This window comes from Lathyrus oleraceus, chromosome 5, assembly GCF_024323335.1.
Source record: "Lathyrus oleraceus cultivar Zhongwan6 chromosome 5, CAAS_Psat_ZW6_1.0, whole genome shotgun sequence".
Lineage (NCBI taxonomy): Eukaryota > Viridiplantae > Streptophyta > Magnoliopsida > Fabales > Fabaceae > Lathyrus > Lathyrus oleraceus.
Window position 1 is genome coordinate 559,072,028 of NC_066583.1, and position 11,924 is coordinate 559,083,951.

Below are 11,924 nucleotides of genomic sequence, written 5' to 3' on the forward strand. Positions count from 1 at the left end.
TGAGATAAGTTTCCTTTTAATTTTTGTCGCATATATTTTTCTTACTCTTCAAATGTAAAAACGGCCAAATCCCATTTATTCTTTTTTGTCTCTACTTACCTATGCATATACAAAACAATGAAAGATAAGTTCAAAAATGAATAAACAATATAATTAATATAGATGAACCATATGTCATATGACTAATAATGATGCATTATTCCAACCATTCCCATTGATTAAAATTTAAAGTGGGATTATAATATGGGTCCCACCCATTAATCAAGGTTAATTAATTTTTTTTTGTTAGACCAAAAATCTTATCATCTCTTCATTCTCCACTGCCACAACCTCACACTTATCCTTCCATTGACTCCTTTATTATCTTTTCACAAACCATAATTAAAATCACAATCAAGTGAAAATAAATATAAAATTTTAAATCTAAATAAAAAAATAAAAAAATACAGAAAAAAAATCTCACTTTCATTCATGGTCCCACCCACGTGTCAACCCTTCTATGATTTGGAATCCCACGTGTCAACCTCTCAACGGCCTGAATTCCAGTTAACGTCATCATCAGGTACCCACTTCCTCCCCATGCACCCTCAGCCACGTCATTTTTCACGTATAAAAAAGACTAATATACCCCTAAAATAACAACACGTTGCGTGTGTACTAACCGTTATCATGAACCTTCACGTAGGCGATTCTTGCCACTCCCTTACCGTACCAATATAAAACAAGGTTCACTCTTTGTGGGGTAACAAAAACTACGAACCTATTTTCGTTTGTTGCTATCATAATAACATGTTCTTCTTCTTCTTTGAAATAAACCATAGCCATAACCATTCAGAAAATTCTCAGTGAAAAAGAAGAAGAAAAACTCTGCAGCCATGGAAAGTACTGATTCTTCGACGAGTTCGCAGCAGCCGAATCTCCCGCCGGGATTCCGATTCCACCCTACTGATGAAGAGCTGGTTGTTCATTATCTCAAGAAAAAAGCAGCTTCTGCTCCTTTGCCTGTAGCCATCATAGCTGAAGTTGATCTCTACAAATTTGATCCATGGGAGCTACCAGGTAGTTTCAAAGATTACATGTTTTTAATCTTTACGTTCAAATTCAAAATCAGTTTATCTTGTTTTATAACTTTTCTTCTTCTATCTAACTTAATATTTATCTATCCGGTCTTTTTATTCCGAGATCTTTACTAATTCTTGTGTATGTTGATTTGTTTGGATGGTTTTTTTTGCAGCTAAGGCAACGTTTGGAGAGCAAGAGTGGTATTTCTTTAGTCCAAGGGACAGGAAGTATCCGAATGGAGCGAGGCCGAACAGGGCAGCGACATCGGGTTATTGGAAGGCAACTGGTACTGATAAGCCGGTTTTAACATCGGGAGGAACACAAAAAGTTGGTGTGAAGAAAGCTTTGGTTTTCTATGGCGGAAAACCACCAAGAGGAATCAAAACCAATTGGATCATGCATGAGTATAGGCTTGCTGATAATAAGCCTAATAATAGGCCTCCTGGTTGTGACTTGGGCAACAAGAAAAACTCTCTTAGGGTAACCTAAACTAATCCAACTCTTTTCTTTCATATATACACATACAGTTGTTTCAGCTAAAAAAATTTAAGTATATTGTGTTGTTTATTTATAGCTTGACGACTGGGTTTTGTGTCGGATCTACAAGAAAAGCAACACGCATCGATCACCGGTGGAACACGATAGGGAAGATTCAATGGACGACATGATAGGAGGAGTACATCCCTCGATCAACGTGGGTCAAATGAACGCTGCAACGAGATTCCATCATTTTTCAAAGATGTCACCAAGTAGCTACAACAATACATTGTTGGAGAATGATCAAAATCTATTAGAAGGAATGATGATGAACAACAATTTAGGAGGAGGTTCGAATTCCAAAGGAGGAGGAGAGTTATCTTTTGTGCCAACCATGACAACATCTTCAAATGCCAATTCACCTTCCAAAAGAACACTTTCTTCTCTTTACAATTGGAATGATCATGAAGATGTTGCAGCTCAAGTTGGTACTTCATCATCAAACAAAAGGTTCAATTTAGAAAGTGTTGTGAGAAATGATCATCAAGAGAATGGAACCGTTGCTAACTCTTTTGCTTCTCTTCTTAATAATCTCCCTCAAACACCTTCATTGCATCAACAACAACAACAACAAACAATGTTGGGATCAATACCATATCAAATTCAAGGCATGAATTGGTATGGATGATTAATTAGTTCAATTAATTAAGGTACTATATAAACTTAGATGAATGAGTCAAGATTAATCATCATCATCAACATCAACAACAACAACATGGTTAATTAGTACCTTAAACTTTTACACTACTCTCTCGAATTTCGCGCCGACTAGATTGTAAAGAAGGTATTGAGATTTTGGTTGTTAATTAGGAAATTGGAAGAATCAAGTTAGAAAAGTTTCTTCTTCAGCCATTGGAAGCAGTTGCAAGCTTGCAGCTAGCTAGCATGCAGGTGAGGCCATGGATATTTTTAGTTAAATTTTAATATAGCTTTATACATATATATAGATATAGTTTATAGATATAGATATAGTTATTTGCTTGCTTTTATTTTTAATGGTATGAAAATAAAAAAATAAAAAAAATGTTGGTAGCTCTTTCATGTACAAATTGTTTAAAAGGGAGGGAAAAAGATTCAGAGAGAGAATTAGTAGTTATATTTTATATGTTTTTATTGATTATATATACATTGATTTAGGATACATTGTATATATAGATCATATACTTGTAGAACAAGAACTACTGAATTATGATGCAAGAATTTATTAAATTGGAAATGTTTTTTTATAAATTAATTTGTTCTTCGTTGATTTTAATTATAAATAAATTATAAAAAAAAAATTAATTAGTTTGTTAAAGTGTAATGATATATAGAATCAATTCTCTGTCACGTTTCTGCATGTAATTTATAGCTAGAAGGTTATTAGTCTTAGTCATGTCTTATTCTTTTTTCCAGAATCATTCTTATTGAATCTAGATTAATTAGTTGGTATATGTGTATCAATTAATTAATCAACACAGATAAAGTAGTATATGAAATATTTAATTTGTTTGTTATGAGATTATTTTCTGATTTTGATACATCAATCCAGTTTACAAAATTCATGAATTAAATAATTTTTTTTATAGGAGCTATGGTATTAATTAGTGAAATTTGGATGGTGATGAACTAGCTTACCATAGATTAATCAAGGATTAATGGTTTGTGATAATGTTATTTATTAAAGATTTATAGCTAGTGATGACATGATTCCATGATTATCAGTGGCTAGTTTTTCATTGCTATCAATTTTTGTTTCCAAATTTTTCTAGCTTCTAAAAATGATATTGGCTCGTACACTATCAAATCTCATGATAACTTACCCTTTTTACATTATTTTTTTTCACAATTATATGCAAAACATTTAATTTCAACATTTTTATTTTTTCCCCATCTTCAGAAATTCTGACACTTTCATTCTACCTAATCATAATCAAAATTTCTACATGACATATTTATTGTCAGAAAATGTCTTGGGCAACAACTAGATAGTCCTAGAAAGAAAATCATTAAAACTTTCAACTTCACTTACTATTGATCATACAAGATGAAGATAACATATTAGGACCACTAAAAAGTCATAATAGGAAAATGAACTTTTTGAATAAAAAAATAATCTATATAAAAAAAAATTGACCATCGATAATAACCTGACGGTTATTATTAATTAACAAATTTTTATTTTAAATTGTTTAGTATGATATAAACTTATCGGATATAGTCTTATCTTATTTGAATGATATTAACTTATCAATTACGTGACGGTAAGAATCAAAATTTTACAAACAAAATAGATCATCTAATACATATGTTTAGATTAGAATGATCTTGACATAATCATGATGTGCATCCCACTAAAAAAATTTAAGAAAAAAACTTATTCTTATTGTAGTGTACTGATTTTCTTTAAAAACTCGTTATCAATACAAATATGAACATAATTAATATTGAAGGATAAAGATTCAAACTGATGAACAAACAATTTCACATCATTGTTTTTGGATAGATACATCTTTTTTTTCTTGACAACTCAGAAATTTATTTTTCTCTCAAACCTAGCTCTCTTCAAGTAAGCTGGAAATAGTCAATAATTGACCACATGACTATGAGAGGAAGAAAATTATACACTCAAGAAGAGTTTGGTCAGAAAATAAATTAATAATTAAGTTGAATATATGCATAATATTCTCTTTATCTTTATACTTTATAGATTTGTGCCCACACTGACTTTGATTTAATCACAAAAGGGTATAAAGATTTTTTTAGCATGGCTGTCATTTTCTTTATTTGTTGGATCATAATATATATATATATATATATATATATATATATATATATATATATATATATATATATATATATATATATATATATATTAATCAATATAAATTAAAATCATTTATTATTAAAATCAAATAATTTATAATTTTATATATAGAAATAGACAAGAAAAGTCGACTTCAGTAGGAGCTAGGTTTCTTTTGAGGATTGAGAGTGAGGGAGAAAAGAAAAGGGACCATTTCTTGCTACGATGTAAAGGAATCATTATCCTAATAACCACACAAATATTAATACCTTTTTAATTGCATTTTCCATTCTAAGGCAAGAATACAAATCAACTTTATAAAATTTAGCATGATTTGTGCTTAGTTTTGGAATAGATATCATATGCATCGATGAATTGCACTATTATTGATATTGGTATCATGAGTTGTGCATCATGCGTTCACACTAGCATAAATGTAGTTTAATCCTATTGATTAATTATGCAAATTTTCAACAAATCAAAAAATAATTAAAGAAAGAGAGAGAGACAATAACTAGTCGTAACCTATTTTCACCTATAGTTTGTCTAATAAAAAGTCATTTACATGTAAATGAGAATAAGCCTTTTATTTAGATATGTATTATGCGAATCATTAAGTCAAAATAAATTAATAATTTTCATAACTTTTTTTCTCTAAATAACTAGAGAATGAATTCAATATCATTTCATATCAAAAAATATGGTTGGTCTTAGGGTTGGTCTTAGTATGGTTGAAATTCGAACCCTTTTGCACAAAAACATAAATAAAAAATTACAAGAAAAAAAGAGATTGAATCCATTGAATGCAGGATTAAAAACTAAATAATATGATATTATTTATATGAGTAAATAATAAATTAATAGTATGTGTTATTTATTAAAGTTAATATAAAATTTGAACAACTTATTAAATTGTTCAAATAACTCTATATAACATTTTCAAACAATATATATATATATATATATATATATATATATATATATATATATATATATATATATATATATATATATATATATGTCACATATTATAAATAAATAAATAAAGGGTGAGTGTAGAAGTCTAATTGGTATGTGTTAATTCACTTAAATGTGTAATAAACTTGCATTCAATTTTTAATAAGATTATTCAAATTAAATGACTCATATTTTTTCTTTAGAGTCTAAATAAAATGCTTACAATTAATTTAAATTAAACTAAGTGATGAAAATTCAAGGATTCACAATAGTATATACATATATACATGTAGAATTTGTCTTTATCATAGAAACCAATATTTAAGTGTAAAACAAAAGAAAAGTGGAGGGAAAGTTTTGAGTGGTGGAGTGGTTTTGATAATGAGGAAAAAGATGTATATGATTTTTGACTTGTTGCATTTAAGTTGATAGCAAGTACAGTGATATTAAACGATGTGCTACTTTTCAATCTTCATGGATGGAATAGAACTTGCTGAAAAGATAAAAGACCATGCAAATGATAATATATATATATATATATATATATATATATATATATATATATATATATTCAAAATTGATAGTGTCCCACCACCATAGAGCATGTGTAGGTTATAAGTCCCTCCACTGTTATAATAACACTGTTTATGTAGGCTTTACCTGGCTTTGGTAACATGTAGAATGGCATCAGCGGGGAGAAAAAAGAAGAAGAAAAATAAATAAACAAGAAAGTAAGATAATCTGAATCTACTTTGGGAAATGGGTAATAGATGTCAATCATTACTATGCCGTCCAATTATTTAAAGAAAAAATTATTATAAAAAAATATACTATATAAAAGAAGTTACTATAAGATAGTTTGTTCGAGAAGTTATTGAATTAGTCAGAGGTTTTAATGTTCCTTTTTTTTTTTAAGTTATAGTAGTGTTTGTTATTATATTTAGTTTGTTATTGGTTATATTCCGTTCGAGAATTAGAAATGGATCTTTAAGTTTTTCGAAGGAATTAAAAATGATGAGAGTTAAATAAAGGTTGATTTTGAATGGTGAATTTGATCTCTTTTACGGTAGAGCGAGGTGGACTTGTATAGTTAACACTCCAATGCTCAAACGTTCAAGATTCAAAATGAGTATAGTGAAATTGGAGATCAGAGAGTGTGTACATTCTCATAACATGTGAATTGTTTTTATATACTAGTCGAATAAAGTCAACTTGAGATGGATCGGATCTTTGGTCAAATGGGTCTTTGACCGGTCCAGAACAATTGCCACAATTGTCGTTAAGTGCACTTGGGTATGGCATGTTTTCATGAGAGGAATTATAGTTGTTAATCTTGTGATCTATGTTCATAGTTGGTCTTTATCCTTCAATTGTCGTTGCTTATAAATATAATGAGTTGAATATTTAGAAGTTTTCACAACCTTTTAGCTTTCAAGCTTTCAATTACATTCCCAGAGAAATGCCTCCATTCCATTTCCCTTAAAATACCACTAGGAGTGATTTAGAGCTTTGTTTATAGCTCTCTCCTTTTTCATTCCTCTTGCTTCATCCATAATCAGGTATCTTTCTAACTCAAGTTTTACATTCAACTTGCATTGTCCCCTTAGTTAGGATGAGTGAGAATACTATCGATTTAGTGAATTATTCAGAGGTGGAAACCTCATTTGGGCCATCCCTTGATTCTCCCCACTCTCCTCTGAGTAATGATCATGTGAGATTGAAAATTATATCAATATTTGACAATTATGGCTCAGAAAGGATATTTGAGAACTCCTCGAAGGAAGACACTTCTTCTTTCGGGTCGTTAGATGCCCTTATCTTAAATGTCGATGAAAGGATAAATCACGTCGAGATCTCTATGTCCCCTCCTATCTTGTTGGAAGAGGACGTACATGCCTTTTTGCAAATGAGGGACCTTGCTAGATATTTCATTCAGACTTTAATACAGATGTTAGGTCATGAGCCTAGCGATGCTGAGGTGTTATAACACTTGAATCTTCGAAGTGTGTGTATTGTGCATCTGGTAATTGAAAGAGAGTTTATTCAATCCTTATGTATGGTATTACGTATTATGAGTATTTAGTGTAAACACATAAACACCTAAGAGATTTGGCGAGAGTGTGAATAAAGTTGACAAGAGAAGAAGTACCATCAAGTGTATGTGGGTAAGATAATTCGACCTTGGCGATCAGGCTAAACTGAAGGTAGCAACAAAGGAGAATCATTGAAACTTTCAGAGGTATGGTTTTAAAAATTTTGTTATGATTAATTGAGGGTGACATGATGTTTCATGTGCTAAAAGTTGCTTGGGGTCAAACAACAAGTTAAGTTTGGGGTTATGATCAATCACCATTTGTGTTAGATTTATCATCATTTGGATGTCAAAAACATGTGAATTACGGTTATGTGTGTTGTAGTTTAGGTCTGTTTTTAGTGAATTTTTGTCATGTCTTGATTGTTTTTGGGTTATTTTACGCACTTAGGTAGTGTTTCATGTGTTTACAAGTCTGAAGAGACAAAAGGAAATTACCAGAGAAAAATACAGGCCAAATTTCATGAGTAGAATAAAAAAAATTGCACATCTTCTGCCCATACGCGTATGAGGGAGATCATACGTGTATGACCACTCATCCTCACATCAATCCATACGCGTAACAGTAGATAGGGGGAAAACAAGCTCACTACCCATATGTGTATGAGGTAGTCCATAAGCGTTTGGGGCTCCCAGCTCACGCCACCAGGACCAGGCCAAACCGTTGCGTGTATGGGTCCAGGCCGACCATACACCTTACCTTAAGTTCATACGCGTACGATGAAGTGAAAAAAGTGCCCATACGCGTATAAGAGAAGGAAATTCGCGTATGTCGCGATCCAAAATCTAAAAAAGCCCAGAATTGACCTATTTAGCCAGAGAACATGAATTTCCAAGGGATGGATGATTGTTTACTGCAAAAACATGTTTTGAAGGCTAGAGAACTTAATTTTCGTGGTGAATCAAGATTTTCATGAATCCTAAGTGATTGAAGACCTAATTTCATATGATTATCTATAATATCTACACTTTGGATGATGTTTTTTTTTAATTATGAGTAGCTAAACCTTCTGATTCATATTTGTTGATGATTTCGATTTAAATCTTGTAATAACAACAATTTTATTATATTTGATTTACTTTCAATTTGTTCTTAATGCTTTCTCTTTAAGAAAAATTGAGTTTGATTAATGGTTAATATTTAGGAAAGACTGTCATTGTTAACGCTCAATTGAGAGGATTTTGTAATGGATATCACCTATGACTATGGATACCCTATGGAAACTAGATTATTCTTGATAAACAAAATGCTTAAATTCATTTGTAATTCACTATGGACATATGAGTTAATTTGAGTGTTTAAAGGTTTACTTAATGAGGACTTAGGAGTAAAAACCCTAGAGAATCAGTAATAATTATTCTAAAATAAGTTGTTGCAAGGTTAGGTCAGAATTGTTAAAGAATCAAATTATACACCTTCCCTATCATGTTTACTCTTATTACTCTAAATTGTTCAACTGATATGTTTACTTTCACTTGTTATTTTATTTTCTATTCCTTAAACACCAATTCAAAACCCCACAGTCTTTTGTTTAACTAAATTAAAATACGAACTTTGTATCGTCAAGTAGTCCTTGAGATCGATATGTGGGATGACTCATTATTACTATATTAATAGATTATTACACTTGCTAATTTACCGATCAATTTTTTGGCGTCGTTGCCGGGGACTACCAAAGATTATAGAGTTTAAGTTTTATTTTAGTTAAAATTCCGTTGCTCTATGTCATACCCTCAAATTTACCCTACCTCCATACAATCTTCATAACCATAATTCATGAGTATACATCCCTCATACATCATCTCATGTGCATCTACACCCATAATGATCAACAAACTCAAGGCATGATGTTCATCTGAGAAGCATCAAGACCCTTTGATCTTGATGAGGTGTTCCTAAGCCACCTCAACCTTAATCCTCATCCTCAAGCCTCCCTTGTCTTAGAGGATCACTCAATACATCTCAACTCACCTCTAAACCCCTAATTGGATGGTGAACCCTCATTGAAGGCTTTGAAGATTCATCTGGTCACCCAAGGACCTCAAACTTAGTTCTTGACCCTCAGTGGCTTATACAAGTCACGATTCACTTTATACATTAGCCATACCTTTGAGGACGCCTAATATACAAACTTTATTCACATCACAAATCTTTTCAAAAATACATCTTGCACCCCAAAACCCTAATTGGTCTGTCTAGGGCTCTTGATGAAACTTATGATCCAAGAAACCCTAATTTGTGCATCCATTTGATTTTATGCCTTGCCTTATTTGATCATATCATCATTCAACACTCTATTAACCTTCAATTCGAGTCTTTTTCAACCATAATTCATTAAGCAAACACGCATTTCATCCATGGTACAAGTATTTGGTTTGATCTTGAACTTTGAAATTTCAATGCATTGGTTTCACCCATGGACTTGACCTAAAATCATCCTACAAAGCACCAAGCTTCATGTTCCATCAAGTTATGATCATTTGAACTTCAAACATCCATCACGATGCCTTAAAAATCAAGAAATGGCATTTCTAGAGCATGATGGTTGGTCACATTTTGGCAAGTTTGGCCTACCATTTGGTCTAAACCCTATAACTTTTTCACCTTTCAAGACTTTCAAGATCTTGTTTGAGGTAAATATCCTAATTGAATTCCTCTTTAGCTTTGTTTCAAGGTCTAAGACCTAATTCATTGCGAAAGGACCTTAATTTTTGGATTGGCCAAGCTGGTCAATATGCCGAGCCAGGCCTAGAATCATGCACATGACGTCCATTTTACCTCATTGCCATTTACAAACTACAACTCCTTTTGACCCGATTCTTTTTGCAAATGATCAAAGGCATGTCAAAGAAAAATTGACACAAGTTCCATGCAAAATGCACGAGCCAATTTTATTTGGCCCAAGTTCAAAGTTGGTGACTTGCCATGATGCACACATGAGATCACACTTAGGCAGTTTTTGCATTTTGATGCATTAGGTCATTAAACTCATGAGTTATGACCCCATTTGATCCCAAACACATTTCAAAACACCTCAAGACAAGAATGCAAGTCAACTTGGTTGGAAATGAGTCACATGTGATCAAACCCGGGCCAATGTCAAAAAGTGAACGTTTTCCCAAAATGCCAAAAGCAAAGACCACAAACAGTCCTGATTGAACCATCCTTGTCCCTCTTTTTTTATGCTAAGGTATAAACAGAATGAGTGGAGGGGAAAACAAGGTCAGAACACTGCCACCCTTCCTCCACAAGCTTCCCATTTTGTCATTTTTCGACCTCACCCTTTTTCTGAGCAAGATCATTTCATTCTCCTTCCAAAATATCCCAACACCTTCCCTATAAATAGGGGAAGGTGTTCCATAAGCAATCCAAGCTTTTCAATCCAAAAAGCCTCTACGGCAAACCCAAGTTTTCTCCCTCAAAGCAGAGTTTCACTTTCTTATTTTTAAGTCATTTCAATCCAGGTTAAGCACCAAGGAACCTTCACACCACCTCCCTCAAATTTTATGAAACACTAACACCATCTGCAACCACCCTCCCTAAGTTATCCATACTCATTCGAGTCGCCCTCTAAGATTGATTCTGACCAGGTCGTTACACTCATCTTTCTCACTCAAACAATTTACCCTTTTGCTCGAAATTCCTTACTAATGCTTAGCCATATGGTCTAAGCTCTAATTATCCATTATTCACCATTTAATTTTATTTTTAGGTCAACTTCCATTTCTGTGTTCTTGAGAAATTCTCCACACTCAGAGCCAATCAATGGCTCATTACTGTAGATATGATAATGATGAGGTGTTTGGGAGTTGAATCCATGGTTGATTCCTCCTAAAAACACGAGTTGTAGGATTTGATTTTCAATGGTTGAAGGTCGAAGACGACACAGTTGTTTGCTGGCTCGCGCATTTTCAAATTTGAAAAAAATACCGTGTCTTGTTCTGATTGGTGCTTCATCGTGCGTGTTTTATTTTAATGTTTGACTTAATATTTTATTTTCTGAGGTGCATTTAATAATACCACAAGGCGCTTGGCCAAGTGGATGGGGGTTGACCTCATGACCCCAAGGTCAAGGGTTCAACCCCCAATGCTCCCCCATGTTATTTTATCCTTTTTTTTTCTTTCTTTTCTTTTATTTTCTTATTTTTAACTATTTTTTTTTAATTATTTCACCTCTTATTTTTATTCTAATCAAAATATTTTCCAAATAAACTTGACTTATTTTTCTCCCTTTTATTTTATTCTACACTTGGTTTATTTTATTTTGACTTATTTTATTGACTTTTCATGTCTTGATTGATGTGGGTTGATGAAATCTATTTGGTCATAACCTTGGTTATTTAGGGTTGATCAAACCTTTAATGCTTCAAATCTATCAATGAATGATCAATGGATCATTCATAATACTTTGAGGCATTGATAACTTACCTCTATTTTAACCATACTCAAGTCATTTGATGCATAGATGAATCCATACTTATGATTCTAGC

The 11,924-nt window shown here is 32.2% G+C and overlaps 1 protein-coding gene across 1 annotated transcript; it reads left to right on the forward strand.

The window, feature by feature from the left end:
* Positions 1-737: 737 nt before the first annotated feature.
* LOC127086389 (NAC transcription factor 56) lies at positions 738-2,829 on the forward strand. The gene is made up of 3 exons (XM_051027149.1): positions 738-1,059; positions 1,235-1,542; positions 1,637-2,829. The coding sequence occupies exons 1-3, from the start codon at positions 876-878 to the stop codon at positions 2,225-2,227; spliced, it is 1,083 nt and encodes a 360-aa protein (XP_050883106.1). The 5' UTR covers positions 738-875; the 3' UTR covers positions 2,228-2,829.
* Positions 2,830-11,924: the final 9,095 nt, after the last annotated feature.